Raw genomic sequence first — 21199 nt, forward strand, 5'->3', positions numbered from 1 at the left:
GATACCTTCCCAGTACCAGGATTTAAAGGCAGTCTTTGATAAGAGGAAGGCTGATACTTTACCCCCACACAGGTCCTTTGATTGTAAGATTAATCTCCTACCTGGTACTATGCCTCCGAGGGGCAATGTATATCCTCTATCCACTAAGGAGAACTTAGTCTTAGAAGAGTACATTCAGGAGAATCTAGACAAAGGATTTATTAGAAGATCCTCTTCTCCAGCCGGAGCCGGTTTCTTTTTTGTAGATAAAAAAGACGGTACACTACGGCCTTGCATTGATTGTCGGGGCTTGAATAAGATAACTATCAGAAATGCTTATCCGATTCCCCTAATTACTGAGCTATTTGATCGCCTTAAAGGCTCTAAGATTTTTACCAAGTTAGATCTGAGGGGAGCTTATAACTTGGTGAGAATTCAGCAGGGCGATGAATGGAAAACGGCTTTCAATACCCGGTATGGCCACTACGAGTACACGGTAATGCCCTTCGGGCTTTGCAATGCCCCTGCTGTATTCCAGGACTTGATTAATGAGGTTCTTAGGGAATTTCAACATGAATGTGTTATAGTTTATTTGGATGATATACTAATACACTCTAAAGAGCCTGAGGTTCATCACAAACAAGTCAGAAGGGTATTGCACAAACTCCTACAGCATGGGTTGTATTGCAAATTGGAGAAGTGTAGCTTCGACCAATCTCAGGTAAACTTTCTTGGTTACGTTATTTCTGGTGAGGGGTTTAAGATGGATCCTGTTAAACTCCAATCTATCTTGGATTGGCCATTGCCCAAGGGACTCAAGGCCATTCAGAGGTTTATCGGATTCTCGAATTACTACAGGCGCTTCATTAAGGGGTACTCGTCTATTATTGCTCCTATTACCAACATGACTAAACAGGGTGCTGATACTAAGACATGGTCCCCGGAGGCACTTGTTGCTTTCAGTACTCTCAAGGAACAGTTTGCCTCAGCACCGATATTAGTTCATCCAGACACATCTTTGCCTTTCTTACTCGAAGTAGACGCCTCAGAGACAGGTGTAGGCGCTATTCTGTCCCAAAGGTTAAGTTTGAATAAACCACTGCATCCTTGTGGTTTTTTTTTCCAGGAAATTGTCTGGGCCTGAGAGCAGGTATGATATTGGTGACAGGGAACTGTTAGCGGTAATTTTGGCTTTAAAGGAGTGGAGACATCTGTTGGAAGGGACTTTACACCCGGTTACTATTTTGACGGATCACAAGAATTTGTCATATATAGGGGAAGCCAAGCGATTATCTGCCAGGCAGGCTCATTGGTCTTTGTTCCTTACTCATTTCAACTATGTTCTCACTTATAGACCTGGTTCTAAGAATTCTAAGGCCAATGCATTGTCCCGCCAACATGAACCTTCTACTATGCCTGATGTGTTTTTTTCTTCTATAGTTCCCAAGCGTAATATTATTGCCAGCACTAGCATCAAGATTCACTCTCCGTTGCTGGATGAGATCAAGAAGTTACAACATCTGGCACCCGGACCTATTCCGGGGGACCGTTACTTCGTTCCTCCTAAACTCCAACTGGAACTTATGCAGTGTTTTCATAACGGTAAATTTGCCGGACATCCTGGCATACGCAAGTCATGTTCTCTGATTTCTAAAGATTTCTGGTGGCCTTCATTACGTAAGGATCTTAAGGAATTCGTCGGGGCATGTGATGTCTGTATGAGGACTAAACAACCTCATACGCTTCCATGTGGGTTTTTGCACCCCCTAGAAATTCCTGTGAAACCATGGTCTTGTCTGGCTATGGACTTCATCGTTGATTTACTGGTTTCTAAAAAACATACGGTTATCCTCACAGTAATTGACAGGTTTACCAAAATGGCTCATTTTGTATCTCTGATCAAATTGCCCTCTTCTCCCGAATTGGCTGAAATTTTCGCGAGGGAGATTTTTCGTTTACATGGGATTCCTTCTGAAATCGTTTCTGATAGAGGTTCCCAATTTGTTTCCCGGTTTTGGAGATCCTTCTGTTCTCAGCTTGGTATCAAATTAAATTTTTCCTCTGCCTATCATCCCCAGTCCAATGGGGCTGCCGAACGCACCAACCAAAAGGTTGAACAGTTCTTGCGTTGTTTTGTTTCTGAACACCAGGACGATTGGGTCGGTCTGATTCCTTGGGCGGAGTTTGCGCACAACAACAGTGTTTGCGATTCTACTCGTTCTAGCCCTTTTTTCATGAATTATGGCTTTCATCCTTCTGTTCTTCCGTCGGCCTCCCCCTCCCAGGGGATACCGTCGGTTGATATTCATGTTGCCAATCTGAGAAAGTTGTGGGATCAGACTCGACAAATTCTTATTCATAATTCCATGGTGTCCAAACGACACGCTGACAAACGCAGAAGGCTGGCTCCGGTATTCTCTCCGGGTGATAGGGTATGGTTGAGTACCAGGAACATCCGCTTGAAAGTTCCTTCCATGAAATTTGCGCCTCGTTACATAGGTCCTTACAGGGTTCTGTGTCGTATAAGTCCTGTTGCATATTGTCTGGCTCTTCCGCCTGCTTTACACATCCCGAACTCCTTTCATGTTTCTTTATTGAAGCCTTTGGTGTGTAAAAGATTTTCCTCCACTGTGCCTTCCCCTCGTTCTGTCCAGGTTGAGGGTCAGGAGGAGTATGAGATCAATTCCATCCTCGATTCTCGGATTTCTCGGGGGAAGGTGCAATATCTTGTTGACTGGAAAGGATATGGTCCTGAGGAAAGATCTTGGGTGGTCCAGGAGGATGTGCATGCTCCTCGCCTTCTCAGGGCTTTTCATGCTCGCTTTCCGTCTCTCCCCGGTTCCTTCCACCCGGTGGGCGTTTCTGAGGAGGGGGGGGGGGGTACTGTCAGGGTACCTGAAGTCTCTACCTCGGAGGAGGTTAGACTTCCCGACGGCCGTTCTCTCAGGGGGGCTGATTCATCCAATCCTCACAGCTCTCTTAGTCATTCCCACGCCGGCCGCGATAGCCCCGCTTCCTTTTATGACACGACGCTCAGGAGCCGACGTCATGACGGCAATCACATCCCGACCTGTCAATCTAGTTCGGAACAACGAATCAGGGCTCGGCAAGGGCGGAGTCATCAATTAGAGAACCAGGGTATAAAAGAGGGATGTGTGTAATGGTTCATTGCCCTGTCGTGGTTCTAGCTTGTCTGGTTCCTCAGTGCTCTTATGTCTATTGTTCTATTTGGTTTTGACTCGGCTTGTACTATCGTTCCTGTTTACCTCTCGTGTCCTTTGACCTCGGCTTTTCTCTCGCTTACCTGTTCTCTCGGTCCCTCGACCTCGGCTTGTCTCTGACCATTCTTTGCTTTCTCCTTACGTTAGTCCGGCCATTCTAAGGTCCGGTATACGTACTCCTCTCCTGTTCGTACTCTGCGTGTTGGATCCCTGTCCCGATCCTGACACTTCACCAATCTCTATTTGAAATCTCTTGTGAAACGGGGACCTTCCAAGTAATTCTCTTCCCTTTGTACAACAGGCCTCCACTTAAACTGTGTTCATATTCCAAAATCAACCCTTGAAAACAATTAAGGTGGGCTGCGTGGTGCATATTGTTTAAAAAATGGCCTATTGTGCTAGACTATTGCAGATGAGAGGTGAATGTAGAAGGAAATCTTTACAAAGCCACCTGCTCTTTCATTTTCCCACAACGGCAAGCAGTAAGCAGCCAATGCACATGCAAATCTGTAAAAGAGGTGGGTTGAATTCGGGCTCCAGCAAGCGTGCAGATGTCAGTGTCAGGTCATGATGTCAGCTGGATTCCATTTACAGAAAATGAGAGTCAGATTGTTTTTATTGGCTTTTTATTAAAAATGTAACAGAAGGAAAATCTGTTAAAAGTGTCCATCCGGCAACGCGCTGGAAGCAACTCCAGAAATTGCTCACAGATATGTAGTTGATAAATCTAGATCTGGGTATCCCGGTGAACTTAAGGGTTCCCACTGCAATTGGAAGCGGAACACTCTGCTTAGTTTTCTGGCCTGGCTGCAATGCTAAGCTGTCAGATTTTTACTTGTGTTGACACCCCAAAGATGGGAAATATTGGTGATGTTTCCAAGCCAACACAGCACAAATACATTTTCAGGGAGAAAATAAAACAAAAATTAAAGTCAATGAGTCATTCCTATATGTGAGTCACAATGGGAAATACTGTTGTTTTCTTTATCCAAAAGACTATTAGGACTTTTGGTTCACAAGAAAAAAAAATAATAATAATCACGTTTTTGTTTTTACATATATACAGGAAATATAAATGATTATGATTGTATTGTGCATATTTTGAATTTACATGGTAAAGCCTATATTTTTAGCTGGCAGTGCTTAGCTTTGGTAGGCAACACCTGTGTAAGTTTAAGAAATAGATTGGGAATAAAGGGATGTGAATCAATTAGCCTGACATTAATAGTAGTTTCAATGACTGTAATGGCTGGGCATTGTAAAATATCACCTGCCATTGCTTTCACTAATATCATTGATTCATAAGTGCACTCCTCCCCAGCTTAGTCATACATCTACAATCACAGCGTGCCCTTTACCTCTTCTATTATAAAACTGAATGAGTAAGGGGCACCTGCTTCTTTAAGTACCTGAATAAAAAAGTGATTGGTGCCATGAGAGTGCAGCGGCATATATTAATCCAGTCTGAATATAACAAAGACGGATCCTATTGTTACTTAAGAAAACCAATGTTTTGCTTTGTTTAGATGCTGTGGCACACCTTTTGATGTTCAACTGGTTTAAGCCTGAAATGGTTTGCCATGCCTGACCTACAGGATTCAACAGAGGGAGAAAAAAAAAAGATTCTAAATGTACCACCAGTATGCATGAAAACAGAAAATGTAAATAGTGCTGCTTTTAGTGCTGCTTGACAGACCACCCTTGCTCAGAGCTGCACATGCACAGAATGCTTGTAAAGTGGTCTTAGCATGCGCAGAGAGCCCCGAGCGCAGCACTAGAGCATTTAGTGATGCCTGGATTTCTCCAGACATGACGATTTGAGCTGATACCATACAGTTCAATTTTTAATCAGACCACATAATCGTGTTTCTCACAGTCTGAGGTGCTATAGGTACTTTTTTTGCAAATGTCAAGCAAGCATTCATGTATCTTGCAGTGACGAGAGGCTTCTGTTGGCCAGTCTGCCATAAGGTCCAGATTGATGGAGGGCTGCAGTAATGGTAGTCTTTCCGCAGGCTTCTCCCATCTGCAAATATGATCTCTGGAGCTCACCCAGAGTGGCCATTGGGTTCTTGGTCTCCTCTTTTACCAAGGCCGTTATCCCCTGAGTGCTCATTTTGGCCAGCTCTATGAAGAGTCCTGGTTGTTCCAAACACCTTTAATTTACGAATTATGGAGGGCATTGTGCTCTTGGGAACCTTCAATTTAGCCAACATTTTTTGTAACCTACTCGAGATCTGTGTCTCGACACAAACTATGTGAGCTATGAAAACATGGCTTATTTTTCATCCTGATATACATTTAAAGCTCTGATAACTTATGTAGACTGATGTGAAAAAAAATGAAAATTCAAACAACTGTAGCATCAGGTTGCAACATTAAAAATGTGAAACAAATTACCGTATATACTCGAGTATAAGTCGACCCGAATATAAGTCGAGACCACTAATTTTACCCCAAAAAACTGGGAAAACGTATTGACTCGAGTATAAGACTAGGGTGGGAAATGCAGCAGCTACTGGTAAATTTCTAAATAAAATTATATCCCCCCAAAATTATATTAATTGAATATTTATTTACAGTGTGTGTATATAATGAATGCAGTGTGTGTGTGTATTAGTGCAGTGTGTGTGTGTATTAATGCAGTGTGCGTAGTGTGTGTGTGTATATAATGCAGTGTGTGGTGTGTGTGTATGAACACAGTGTGTGTGTATGAATGCAGTGTGTGTGTGTATGAATGCAGTGTGCGTAGTGTGTGTGTATATAATGCAGTGTGTGTTTATGAATGCAGTGTGTGTATGAATGCAGTGTGTGTATGAATGCAGTGTGTGTGTATGAGTGCAGTGTGTGTGTGTATATGAGTGCTGTGTGTGTATATGAGTGCAGTGTGTGTGTATGAGTGCAGTGTGTGTGTATGAGTGCAGTGTGTGTGTATGAGTGCAGTGTGTGTATGAGTGCAGTGTGTGTGTGTGTATATGAGTGCAGTGTGTGTATGTGTGCAGTGTGTGTGTATGAATGCAGTGTGTGTGTATGAATAGTGTGTGTGTGTATGAATGCAGTGTGGGTGTGTATGAATGCAGTGTGTGTGTGTATGTGTTGCAGTGTGTGTTTGTGTATGTGATGCAGAGTGTGTTTGTGTATGTGATGCAGAGTGTGTTTGTGTGTCTGATGCAGAGCCTTGGTGGGGGGTGGGCATTTTTTTATTATTATTATTATTTTAATATTAAATTATTATTTTTTATATATTATATTTTATTTTTCTATTATTATTATTATAAATATTATTAATATATTTGTATTTTATTTAAATGTGTGTGTGTGTGTATTAATGCAGTGTGCGTAGTGTGTGTGTGTATATAATGCAGTGTGTGTGGTATGTGTGTATGAACACAGTGTGTGTGTATGAATGCAGTGTGCATAGTGTGTGTGTATATAATGCAGTGTGTGTTTATGAATGCAGTGTGTGTATGAATGCAGTGTGTGTATGAATGCAGTGTGTGTGTATGAGTGCAGTGTGTGTGTGTATATGAGTGCTGTGTGTGTGTATGAGTGCAGTGTGTGTGTATGAGTGCAGTGTGTGTGTATGAGTGCAGTGTGTGTGTATGAGTGCAGTGTGTGTATATGAGTGCAGTGTGTGTATGTGTGCAGTGTGTGTATGTGTGCAGTGTGTGTGTATGAATGCAGTGTGTGTGTATGAATGCAGTGTGTGTGTGTATGAATGCAGTGTGGGTGTGTATGAATGCAGTGTGTGTGTGTATGTGTTGCAGTGTGTGTGTGTATGTGATGCAGAGTGTGTTTGTGTATGTGATGCAGAGTGTGTTTGTGTGTCTGATGCAGAGCCTTGGTGGGGGGTGGGCATTTTTTTTTTATTATTATTATTTTAATATTAAATTATTATTTTTTATATGTTATATTTTATTTTTCTATTATTATTATTATGAATATTATTAATATATTTGTATTTTATTTAAATTTGTCAGGAAGCTGTAACTTACCTTCACAGTAGCTCCTGTCAGCTCCCTTCTCTCTCCTCCGGTCGGCTCCCACTGTAAGTCTCGCGGCCGCGCGGAGTGTTGACACGGTAATCCGTGGCAACGCTCTGACCCCGCGGCTCTCGCGAGACTTGCAGAGGGAGCCGACCGGAGGAGAGAGAAGGGAGCTGACAGGAGCTGCAGGAAAGGTAAGTTACAGCTCCCTGCCAGACCCCAACAGCACCGCCGGGCTTGTAATCAGCCCGGCGGTCTTGTCTGTATTATGGCAATGTAAATTGCCATAATACAGACACTCACTCGAGTATAAGACGAGTGGGGGTTTTTCAGCACAAAAAATGTGCTGAAAAACTCGTCTTATACTCGAGTATATACGGTAAGTGGTTTGAGTCATCTCCTGAATACACTGTAAAAAAAACCCTGATGAATTACAAAACAGTCATCAAAGCAAAAATCACCTGAGATCTAAACTTTGTTGGGAACATCTTCACTGGAGACAACTTTGGGGTTAAACTGTTTGACAATGGTTAAGCCCCTTCAGCAAGAGTGCCTCCAGGGCCTCTTGGCACCATAACAACTTAATTTAAATGAAGTTGTTTTGGTGCCTGGTGTATCCCTTTAAAGCAATGAAAGCCAACAATATTTTCACAGGTTACTACATCTTCCTTTTGGATCTAAATTGACATGGTAACAGTGGGTTCTTACCATAAGTTGCACATATTGCAATAATTGATTTTACCAACATATAAAGAGTTTGTTAGTGTTACCCAGTAAGGGAGGACTGGAACCAATGACTGGTCAGATGTATTTTATTAGAAGATAGCTGTGCCTGCTGTATTAAATTATAGTTTTCTTGACTCATCTCTCCATTTTAGCACATGTTAGAATTGTATTGCCAAGAGCTTGCAGCATGTATAAGATATGATGAGCTGAATAATGATTTTCAAAATGTAGGCCAAAAAACTTGGCTATTTTGCAAATTTTGTTTCAGTTTGAAATGCTATTGTATGATCTGCAATATGGCTGATTTGGACTTGTAATTTATTTTTAACTCATCAGAACTCACTGTTTAGTGCATACACCCCTATATTTAGCCAGGGGCAGACATCCAGCACGTGCTGTGCAGTTCAATTCAAATTATTCTTTAAAGGGACACTATAGTCACCTGAACAACTTTAGCTTAATGAAGCAGTTTTGGTGTATAGAACATGCCCCTGCAGCCTCACTGCTCAATCATCTGCCATTTAGGAGTTAAATCCCTTTGTTTATGAACCCTAGTCACACCTACCTGCATGTGACTTGCACAGCCTTCCATAAACACTTCCTGTAAAGAGAGCCCTATTTAGGCTTTCTTTATTGCAAGTTCTGTTTAATTAAGATTTTCTTATCCCCTGCTATGTTAAGACCCTGCAAGAGCCTCCTGTATGTGATTAACGTTCAATTTAGAGATTGGGATACAATTATTTAAGGTAAATTACATCTGTTTGAAAGTGAAACCAGTTTTTCTTCCATGCAGGCTCTGTCAATCATAGCCAGGGGAGGTGTGGCTAGGACTGCATAAACAGAAACAAAGTGATTTAACTCCTAAATGGCAGTGAATTGAGCAGTGAAATTGCAGGGGAATGATCTATACACTAAAACTGCTTTATTTAGCTAAAGTAATTTAGGTGACTATAGTGTTCCTTTAAAATTCCTGCAAGGTTATTCACACTGTGTAAACTGTCAGTTGAAAATTATTGTAAGATTTTAGGACAAAATAGCCAAAATGGAATGATTGTAGCCACAATGGATCACACCATCTATATTTTCAGTTCAGCATTTTGACCTAACGTTTAAGCCGCACTTTGATTTCCAGCCAATTCACACTTTACTGGATTTTCACTAGACCAGGCATAGGCAGCCTTTGGCCCTCCAGATGTTTTGGACTACACCTCCCATGATGCTTTGCCAGCATTGTGGGTGTAAGAGCATTATGGGGGATGTAGTCCACAACATCTGGAGTGCTGAAGGCTGCCTACACCTGCACTAGACCATGGAATAGTAAAATGCATTATTTGATCATTTGAATCTTGTAATGTATAATAATATACAGGACAGCATTAGAGATAAGGCAACAAAGATTTCATTATATTTATTATGCTAAAAAGTCAGCTTTTCTTTACTAAAGAAAAACTATCACTACTAGCTGCCCAGTGCAATTTTCTCTATATTAGAACACTGCACTGAAATGTTATTTTAGTTTCATTTTTGACTCTCTGTCTTTTTTGATCACTTCCACTCATACATAACATGACATACACCTGCGGCTAACTGCCCCAGGTGACACTCCTCTCAGTGTGTGAGAGGAGAATTGAGTGATGTCCTTTGGGTTATTTGGGGGTACTTAAGCATGCATAGAGTTGTAGTCCCATTGAGTACATTAGGGAAGCGTAAGTGTGCATGGACTAGGCCAGAGGTATGTACAGTACTCCTGTATTTACTAAAAAGCAGTCATTTGTCCAATGCGTGGTTTTGAATCCGTTCTTTCTAAGACATAGGGGGAATTGATATTTCTCCATGAGACTTTAGATTATACCATACATTCTGTAAATATTACGATAATAATAGTTTTGATCCTTTAGTGTAAAACATTGCAGTTTTTCAGAAACTGCAATATTTATATTATAGAGTTAAACACACTTCTTGAGGCTGCATTCCAGGCTGCGCTGACTAAGTAAAACTTGATGCGGCAGATAATATGAAAGCATTGATTGCCAGCGTTGGATGTGCGTGACGCTCGCTTTAAATGCGCTTTAGGATCCTGTGCGCTACTCAATGATATTGAGGTGAGCAGCACCAAGAGAGTCTCAGAGCTATAAAAAGGTGAGTAAACAGCTGAAGGCCCAGGACACTATAGTAGTTGCAACACAAGTTTTTTTTTACAAGTAAAGCTACAGTGTTCCTTTAATAATTACTTTCTTGTAATTTCTTTGCCAGGTAGCTATTCTAGATCAAAATAATAGTTAAACTCTTTCAATTACTTCTAATAGAAGAAGCTTTATTGAGAAAATAAAAACCTCCTCTGATCTCCACCTATGAAGAATTGCAATGTTTGCCAACTTTACTATAGCAATTGCCAACTAAAATCAAAGGGAATATAAAAATGGGCTCTTAGAAATAAGAAATGGCAGCGTCGCTGGGTCAAGGCAACAGATGTGGGCGCTTTATAAAAGTATAATTAAAATAAACTACCTTACTGAATACCAATACTCCTGAGTATTTCCACGCCACTTACTAGACAAATTAAATTAAAGCAAACTACGTATATTTGTAAATACTATAAAATCTTTTTTTCTGCATAGGACACATTGGTATTTAAACTAAAGCTCCACTTTGATGAATGGCAAGTTACAGTATACAGAGAAAAGAAAAAAAAACGTGTGTCTCTGGTACGCAAAAGGTTAAGCAGCGGTGACCTCTTCATGCAAACTGTTACAACACACTAGATACACTGTTATGACAACACATAGACAGAACAATAAGTAATAACAATATTCTTAATGTAAGTGTAACATACTGTCTGCTGAACATAAATTCACACATTCACTGACATGCATTTGTGATATCGCTGCATTAGATATAAAGGTTATCCATTAAGCGGCTAGTTTGCAGAACACTGACAACTGACTTGGGAAGCGTAGGCATAAGATACAAAGTTGATTTTAAAAAATGACCAAGTTGGCTCATTTGGAATTTTTTTTTTCAGTTCAGTTGCAGTCCACTTGCAAACTCAGCACAACTAACAGTTTAGCGAATAAACCCCACGGTCACTATACGGTCATTCACTTGTTCACTGTGCCACAAGTTCATTGTCAGTCAACACCAGACCCTAACACCTTCTCCCGCACTTGTTTTCTGTATTGTACTTGATGTCTCCATCTACAAATTTGACTCACGCTGGATAGTACCCTGTAGTTAACACCACTTAGGAGTTACTAGATAGCATAATTGCTTGCTGGTATTCTATCTTGGCTCCCGTTCAATTCTGACGTGCTCTCAATAGGCTGAACGCTGTCGGAACTCAGCTATGAAATAGATCCATCTCTTCATTCCCCAGGAAATTAACATTTACCATGATGGAAAAATGCATGCTCACAATATAGTTTGACCCAATAAATATTTCTTTACTGTAGAATACTGTTTTCCAAAAAAAAATAAAAAAAAAAAATAATTTTCAGCTTTATTGCACTTGTCCAGAATTATGCAAAATTAAATTCTATGTAATAGCAGAGTATGAATTAATTGCACTTATAATAAATCAACTATGGATGCTCTCTGAGATCATTGGATGGTTGCCAAATGCCTGCAGGCTGAGTGAAGGGCTATCAATATAAAAAAAGTGGTGGTTCAGTGGGTCACATATTATCCCCTCTTTTTGACCCCCTCCCCCCCGCCTCCCCCTGAGAGAATGATATATTACATTTGCACTCAATTTAACCCATTACTAGTGCAGGTGATTATATGCATCTTAAAAGAAAGCATATTCCTAGGACTGCAAGGGTTACACTACGGATGTAGAGCAGCTGTGCCAAAAATCCTTCTTGCATATTAGCGTATGTCTTAAATGAAAACACACACCTTTAAAGGAGCAAATGGCAGGAATTTTTATTTTAAAGGGACACTATAGGCAGCCAGACCACTTAATCTCATTGAAGCGGTCTGGGTGCAGTGCCTCTGTCAGTTTAACCCTGCAATTGTAATTATTGCAGGTATTGATAAACTGCAATAATTACCTTGCAGGGTTAACTCTATCTCTAGGGGCTGCTTATCAGACAGTCACTGGAGGTGCTTCTGGGACGTTTGGCGACTTTTGGAGTCCTAACTAACGATGGGTGTGATTCAATGCTTTTCTATGGCCTAATGCGATTGCAGCTCCTGCTGCGCATGCATATTAGGTCCCCCCCTGCCGGCTGATGTTGCCGAAAGGAGAAGAGGCAGTGCTTGACCCAGTGCCAAGGGACATCGGTGCTGGAATTAGGTAAGTGACAAAGGTTTTTTTAAACCCTTTTAGCTCCACAGGGGAGGAGAGTGCTAGGGAAGGGGGCACTATAGGCTACTATAATGCTAGGAATACAAGTTTGTATTCCTAGCACTATGGTTTGGTTTCCTTTTCATTTTCTTTTACTATTTATGCAACAATATAAATACTGTACTGTGGGCAAACATGCACAAATGTGGTGCATAATAGGTTAATCCAAGCACCTTAACGATTCAGAGATTTGAAGTGGTCATGGTGCCTGGAGCCTGTATGTGCAGCGTTTCACTTTGAAATGCTGCAGAAATGGAGATTAACCCCTCTGCTGCCTGAGTTGTAACTTCCCTTCTAATTCCCACTAATTCCTTAGCAAGCTCTAGTTCTGGGCAGGCTAATATAAAAAAAATTGTGTCTGGTGCCAGGGCGCACTGCATGCTGGCAAAAGACAGACAAGGGCAGCATGGCCCTCTCTTCATCTGCTTCCCTCAGTCCCAAGTAGAATCAGGCTGAGGAGAAAACTTTCCTGATGGAAAAGAGGTACAATTAAGATTTATTTATTTTTTATTGTTTTGAGATAGCTGTGTGTGGGTGAGATGGGGCATCAGATCACCACAGAAAGTGTTACTCTAACCAAAACCATCGTTTTATAAAAACACTGATTTTTGGTTGGACTAAATCTTTAAATGACCATTAAAATGATGCACGTCATGGAGTCACCTATGACTAATGTATGATTGGGTCACTATCACAGGTAACTGTGCCACTGGCATCTCGAAATAATGGTCCTTGGCATATAGAAAATTAAACACAAAAAAGTCCATCATCCATGAATTGAGTCAAAATTATCCACCAGACTTGTACTTATGGAAAAGATTGTACAGTAATAATGTTAACCCCATGTGTAACAGAAAAACTTTTGTGTTTAAATAAGACACTGGTGCATAGTAGTTAATCATAAAAAGCACTTTTTTTTTTTTAATCTTACCTTCTAATTCTGCCTATAATATATATATATAACCACCAGTGGAGTGAAGAAATATTTCTCTGGAAGGAGTTAAACCTCCAAATCTTAAATATTTCAACAACTGTCAGTCTTGTTGTTGTATTACAGGAGACATTTGCCTCCCCAGCTACGCCTACACTAAAACAGTCACTATTAACCTGCCCAGGCACAGCAGTAGCTGTGAAAAAAAACTTAGTGAGATTTTTCACCAATGTGAGACTCCCATCCTTTGGAAATTACAGTACGGATTTATTTCTGCCCCACTGCAAACCTTCCTTTAAACTCTGCATGACTTTCCATCAATAAAATGAATAATAAATTACACAATAATTCAGTTTAACCAATCAAAATCCAAAGCTAAATGCTTCCTCTATCTTTTTGCAATGAAAAAGAAACTGAAATTTCCCAGAGAGCAGTTTTCCAACCTGTGGAATGTGCTCCCCATGGGGTACTTGTGAAGTAGGCAGGGGGTACTTCAATGCCAGTTTGCTTTCATAAAATGGATGGTTTTTGACAGGAAATGGTGTCATTAGGAGCACTTGTTCAATGATTAGAGGCTTTTAGCTTCAGTGTGGCCATACAGATATTAGTCCACTACAATTGGGAATTTATGGAATTAATCTTTTAGTTGTGGTACTTGGATTGATGAGAGACTGCTATAAAGGATGGTACGGGATGAGTTCATTGTGACAGTAAAAAGTAGCATGGAGACAGACAGATACATTTATCCTGCAGGGAAGGTGCAATCTCAGAGAAGAGGGCAGACTACAAAGTTTGCCTGAGACGGAGTCATTTACTGAAGAGTACAGTCGTCACACAAAAAGCAAAGGAAGACTCTAATGGTTTCAGCGACACAATTCATTGTAAAAGAAGCCCTTTGGCACACAATGGGTTAAGAGACAAACATGGCCCTATGGCAGGACAAACATACTGGATTAACAGATACACAAAATAACTGAATAGGGGATGGGCAATGGGGTGAAACATCACTGTCCCACTGATAATAACCCATCATACAAAGGCAATAAGATAACTATATATAAAAGAATGGGTTATTTTATACTCAGATCTTCCAGGTGCCTGGCAAAGACTGTATAGATAAAAAATACACACTTGGCTAACCATGGCACTTCTTAAATATAGAGCTTTACAAATGAGACTTTAATCCACAAGCATTTTGACCCTTTAAAAGCAATGGCATAAATAATTCAATGCACATCTTCAGACACTGAAGGGTTATTGATTTAATATTCCCTTATTTTGCATTAAATGTGTCCTTCTTTAACATTAAATACTTTGCAAATTACTTCATCACATGGTTTCAAAACAGTTAAATCCAGCTGCAAACAACAGACATAAACAGTTATATCTTATTTTTCATTAATACAACACTGAACCAATAGGGTGCATTAACCCTTTCTGTACCAGAGGGGGGGAAACGACCATTCCCCCCACTGGCACACACAGGGTTAAACGCATGAAATATCAAACTGCCTAGACTTTGTTCAGTTGGATTATCAGTATGGGATTATTAGTCTATTATAGAATCGTTGATACTGCATGCTGTCAGTATGTCACACACCAGCTGTGTCACTGGATCTAGAAAAAGGTATTGGTTTAGATACCAAATATACAGACAAACAGTACCAAAAACAAAAGCACTAAGAGTGAGAAGACCGGATGCATTCCTAAAACCACAATAAACACGAGAAGCCCCTAAGCAGTTCCAATATATAGACTACAAAAGAGAACGGCATATAGGTATCCCATCCAGCCAAGTGCCCTAAACCAATCTGAAAAGCTGAATAAACTTGTTTTTTGGACTAACCTCGATTGTGATGTATAGCGTCTGACTTAGATGCCCTGGGTATCAGCACTTTGAAATCACACCTGCAGTTTCCGAAATGCCCATCCACAAAATGCAAGTGGGGATCATTCAGAGCAACAGGTAAAGACAATCCATAGAACACACAAATGCCAAGCCAGGGCAAGCCAAAACTTCCCCACTAGTAAATGAATGAGTGAAGGTCTAGCTGTCAGCATGGATAGATAATGCAGTGCACTTACTGTGATCTCCAATTAAACTAATGCAGTGAGTAGATTGGGGTGCAAGGAGGGGGATTAAATAATAAAAAGTTATTTACCAGGAGGATGCAAGCTACAGACAGCAAGAAAGTGCCAGAGACTGGCCCAGGGCACCCCTCCATGATTGGATTCTTGCCGGGATGTGAGTGGGACACTGGGAGAGCTGCTAAGTGCTCCTCTGCACCGCTGTCACATTGAGATCTGCTGCTCCCCCCCACCCCCCCACACACACTCACACCGGCCCTGCTCACATTTCCTGAGCCAAGGGGCGTGTAGTGGGGGCTGCTCAATGGAATCTCTCTGTGAGCAGGCAGCCGGCCAATCAGGCTCCGGCTAATCAGACATGCAGAATAACAGAGCCAGGGCTCCAGTGAGAGTGAGAGGAGAGGCAGCACATCACTCACAGCAAGCTCACTCTCACTTTCCCTCTATCACAGACACGCAGAGAGCGCTGCCCAGATAGCTGCCAGGACTAGCTGCTAAATAACAAGAATAGGAATCACTAGAACTATTATCAGACACTTCAATTATACATTTTAAGGATTGGGGGAGAGAGGGGGGCTTTTCTGGTCCCATCTGTCACCAAAAGAGTAAGATTAACCCAGTGTCTGGCATTGTACTGCTCATATTATAATAAAACAATGGGCATTTTTATCTACCTGTAAATCGTCCACCTATATATAAATCAGTATGTTTGTCTATAACAGGGGTCCTCAAACTCCGGCCCCCAGATGTTGCTGAACTACAACTCTCATGATTCTTTGAATTACATAGATAGCCAGAGAATCATGGGAGTTGTAGTTCAGCAACATCTGGGAGCCGGAGTTTGAGGACCCCTGGTCTATATCGAAACATATAGTCCATCCATCCATCCATCCATCCATCCATCAGAAACAATTTAAATTCACTTGGTATAATAGGAACCGTTTAAGTAACAGGGTGATCCTCAGAAAGTGATTGAAAAGTTGCAGTTCTAACAGATACTGTGCATCATGTCTTTTTCACAAACGCAATAGCGCCCTCCTGTTAAGGACAGGAACTCTAGGAAATACTTTTCAGAATCCTGTGTAATTCTGACAGATTCTTATGACTTTCCCCAATGCAGTACAGGTTCTCTACATATTTGTTCAATTATAAAAGCACTGTAGTCACTAAACTTGGGACTTTGGAAAGTTAAGGGACATTTTAGACCCAATTAAATGAATGGGGGGAAAAATCATCTCAGCTACAAGAACTTTGACAATTCTTTAGCAAATAAATCGTTGTTTTCGGTATCACATATTTATTTTTTTAGTATTTCCATATGTATTGCAAATTATTACATTTCTCAGTGTGAAAATGCACAATATGCAGTGGTAACCGGGGGTCTGTATGGTCACATGGTTTGGTTATGTCAGATGGCCTTTGCGTGAGCCATTATAAATAATAAATGGCTAAATAAATAGGCGCCATGATCTTTATAGATTTTCTATGACACGTATTTTGGATTTTACATTCATGTAATAATTAACTTTTTTTCAGTGGCACAGTGGAAAGCTGAAAGTATGCCCACTATCATTGTTTATATTTCTAAAGCGCCAACAAATTCCACAGCGCTGTACAATGGTTGGACAGTCAAGTATTTGTAACAAGACGAGTTGAGCACACATCAACAGAGGATGGTGAAGGCCCTGATCAAAATGAGCTTACATTCAAGAGGGCTAAAAAAAACCCAACTAATTATATGGTAATCTCAGTAATGCTACTAGATTATTGTGAGTGAGCACCAGTTACTTATTGGTTTAATGAGATTTCATTGCAGATACTGCAATGTCTTTTTTCTCTCTCTATTTTTTCTTTTAACTGGGTTAGCATATTTTTACCAACTTCATAATGCATTAAAAAGAAGTAAGCAAATATAGCCCGAATGTCACTTTAAATAGCAGTAAGTGAGTCAGACACAGATTGCATCCCCAATGCTTACAGACATTAATAGTATAAATATATGTGACTAATAAGAGAATAATGATACACCTTGTATTACCATTCTATAGAAATGTATCTCACTAAAGTACTGTTGGCAATTCAAATAGAACTCAAAGTGAATTTTAAATTGTTTGTCGGTGCAGACAGAGATAATAAACATGCCGTTTAAAACAGTACATTCAAAGAAAATGTTGCATAAAAAGGACACAAAAAGGAGTAAAATGTACATTTAAATGTAAGATATCAATGAATAAACTTCAATTATGCACAACTTCAATCACTCTAACCTACTTGTAGTTTCCTCAGTTCAGTTGATTAGCTACCAGCTGCCTGTTGGTGACTGTAGAGTAACTAGAATCACTTATAACAGATTAACAAAATTATCAACATGTAAAGGCGGAAAATTGCCCTTCCCACTACCCCTAAGAGATTTCCCACTTGGTAATTCTTCTATTTCCCTAGACTTGGGTCAATTAATATGATTAGGCACAAGGACTAGGAAATCCCCTGATAAGTAGAGCAGGGATAGGAAACCTTTTAGTGGCACTGTGCTAAAATAAGATTGTGATATCCCGTAGCGTGCCGGTCCTATTTTTTTTTAAATTGAGGTGTGCATGTTGCCGTATTCTGCTTGTGTTATTTATGCTGCAGTTGCTTTGTATCATTGTATTTCTGAGTATATGAGCTGTTATATTGTATATGTTTATGAGTAGTTTGTGGTATTGTGGGTGATATCTATGAATATCGGCTGTGTATGGGGGCTTGTGGAATTGAGTGTGTTGTGTGTTTGGTGGGGTGTGTATGTATGGTGCTGCTTGGGGTATTGCATGGGAGAGGCTGCCAGTGGTGTTGTGTGTGTGTGTATTTAGATTGTTAGTGGTGGTGTGTTTGTGCGGACTATGTGTGTGTTTGTATGTGAGCTGTTCATATTATTTTTATGAGTTGAGGGTTATTCTGCATCTTTGTGTATATCTAGCAGTGTGGATGGCTTCCCTTGGGTCCAGTGGGAACCGTGCTGGCCAGGTACAGGTCAAGGTCAGAAACTGTCATAGCTGCTACAGGCTGCTCTACACTAGTGTGGATTCCCATTTACAAGTGCTGGGAGGAAGTGATCTGAGATCACTTGGGACTCCTGATAGGCCAGAGAGGCCTGTTTGGCTCCAGCAGTTCCGTGCAAAGATACCTTGAGTGCCGTGCATGGCACACATGCCATAGGTTGCCTACCCCTGAAGTAGAGTATGGAGTACTCTTAATGTGTGAGATACACTCAGTTTTATCATTTCATGCATATGGGCTCTTGACACTATAAAACTAAACCAATGCTGGAGTAGTGGAAGCTACAATTATTATTTCATATAAATCAATCAATATAATTTGTATTCTCTGAATTCTAACCAATTCACTCTAAATATACAAAGATCTTTGACATAAGGTCAAATATCGTATACATAAATGAATAAGTGTTCCCAGTATAGAGCTTTAAATAAAAGCACATCTCTTTACCCTTATTGATTTTCATGTTTACAGAGGTTGTATTATCTGTGACCACGAGTGTCAGTAAGGTCCTGAGAAAATGTCCTAATATTTTTATAATTGCCAGCAATCAGAGTAAGTATATTTAGACTAGTTACTGAATTCTGAGAGTTCCAAGTCATTCCAAGTTTTACAAAGTGAACAACAGAAGGTATCCTTATGTAGACAACAAAAACAGTCATGCCTAAAACATTTAGTAAATCACAGATAAAAAAAACGAATAAAATTTGAAATTTGCAATTAATTTCTGGCAATTTTAAACAGTTAGGCCCAAGGCCAGATTTCCCATTAGGCAGAGTAGGTAACTGGCCATTAGGGGGCGCCTGTTTTCAGAACTTATAATGTCCTTTTTTGAGCTTAAATAGACTGGTGGGGACTCTGGGGAGATAAGTACCAGGAGCATTGAACAGTGTGAAATATGGCTTTTAAAAAATATTTTTTAGGCCTGAAATGTCCAGATAATAAATTAATTATACATTGTCTGCTTTATTGTGGGGTAGAGGAGAAGGAGGCAAGAGGAGAAGGAGGCACCTTAAAATGTTGTGCCTATAGACGTCTGATATGTAAATCAGGCCCTTCCTAAAATGTCACTGTCATGCAAAACTTAGCTTTCTTCTATTGTTTCCTCTTCTCTTCCTCTCTTAGAATCTGTTGTTCTTCCTTTCTTTATTTCTGATCTAGTTTTCTTTAAAACATAAGACAAAGTAGGGACTATGTGTATTATATATTTTTACTATGCCTTCCATTCTCTGACACAAGGATGAGCTTACAGGGACACTATAGTCACCAAAACAAGTTTAGCTCAATAAAGTAGTTTTGGTGTATAGATCATATCCCTGCAGTCTAAATAGTGCAGGGGTATGATCTATACACTTCCTTTATTAGTTAATTTCTTATCTCCTGCTCTGTTAATAGGTTGATAGAACCGACAGGTGCCTCAATTTACAGCAGGAGATACAAACTTTAAAGCAGGAGATACAAACTTTCAAAGTAAGTTACATCTGATTAAGGATGGAAATATTTTCACAGCCAGGGGAGGTGTGGCTAAGGCTACTAAATCAGAAACAAAAGATAAAGTGTTGCAGCAGATGGTTGGGAAATCCTCCCATGGGGTTTCTGGCGCTTGAGTGCAGTTGTGATCCACCGCGTAGGACATGGAGCTCTCAGCCCTGTGAGGTGAGTGATGCATCAGGCTTTCACTCCCATTCTTCTCCACTATCGTGCTTTGTTGATGACTTAGTTTCAGCCAGAATTCCTCGAAGATTGCATTAAGTCGCGTTAGAGTTTTAACTGCTAGGCCGCATGGTGGGTAGAGGATTTAGCATCCGGCATCTTAGCTCGAGGGATGAGATTGGGCTTATACAGCAAGATTAGGTGCTAGGTTCAGTGCCACCGGGAACTGGCATGCAGATAATCCCCACCGGGGATTATCCCCACAAATATGCTTCAGGTCCAAACTACCCTGCAAGTGATGAATAAGCTTTAGAGGGAAGTAGAGTTATGTGCAGGATAACTCCAGTTTAGAAATTGCAGTTTTGTGTATGGTATGTAGCTGATTTTATCATATCACTTGAGTTTCTCGTACAGACCTCGGTTTACGTGCTGCCATTCATCTTGGCAGCCAGGCCTGCCCCTCTGTTTTTTTAATATAAATTGAAATCTAAATGGTTGCTCTAAGCAATGGATCTACTTCAATGAACCCACCTGTGCCAGATCTAATATACATAACAGTATTAACTAGAGTGTAACTCCACCTCCAGCTCCTGTCAATCAGCCAAGGAACCTTTTGACTGTGCAACTTGTACAGAGTCCTCTCTCCTCCCACAGCTGCAGGCAGGCAGAGACACTAAGCAGCACACTGAGGGTAACTTAAAAATACAGTATAATTTTAATTAATTTCTTTATTTGCCTTTTTTTTAATAAACAATTTTAGACAACTGCAAAAACCCCCCCAAAAAACGAAAAACACATGCAGCCTACCGGTTAACCAATGCAGCTATTCAATACAGCTGTTTTGGTTAAATGATTATATGAACCTTATTTCTAAATGACACTAGTCAAGGGCTACTTAAAGTAACATGCATGCATTTAATTATGCACATTTTCATTGGGGTTATATCTAAAAACAGCTAAGTTTGCAAACCTGCAGTTCTCTTGTCTGGTGCCTTTGCAAGCCCTCCCCATATAACCCCACCCAGGCATTCTGTGGCTGTCCTATCACAGACTTCCCAATGCTGCTGAATGAGAAGTATTTTCAAGGCATGTGCTCTGGGCAATTGCTGCCTCTTGAGTTTAGTTCCACTGAGCTAACCAAACCAGTGAGTAACAGGGCCTCTTGTCTGCTTGAAAGCCAGGGTGGTATAAGTTAATTTATAAAATTGTCAATCTTTTGAAAGCAAAGCTAAAATAA

The 21199-nt window shown here is 40.4% G+C and overlaps 1 protein-coding gene across 2 annotated transcripts in view; it reads right to left on the reverse strand.

Moving 5' to 3' along the window:
• Positions 1-21199, reverse strand: part of ADAMTSL1 (ADAMTS like 1) — a 918974-nt gene that overhangs the window by 333032 nt on the left and 564743 nt on the right. The window contains exon 1 of one of the 2 annotated variants that reach the window (XM_063455243.1): positions 15351-15482. The exons of the other annotated variant lie outside the window; for it this stretch is intronic. Within the exon in view, the coding sequence (XP_063311313.1) occupies positions 15351-15413 (63 nt within the window). The 5' untranslated portion in view covers positions 15414-15482. Of the gene's footprint in view, positions 1-15350; positions 15483-21199 lie in introns of those variants that run through there. 2 annotated transcript variants of the gene reach the window in all.

The sequence above is a fragment of the Pelobates fuscus genome, chromosome 5, assembly GCF_036172605.1.
Source record: "Pelobates fuscus isolate aPelFus1 chromosome 5, aPelFus1.pri, whole genome shotgun sequence".
Classification (NCBI taxonomy): Eukaryota; Metazoa; Chordata; class Amphibia; order Anura; family Pelobatidae; genus Pelobates; species Pelobates fuscus.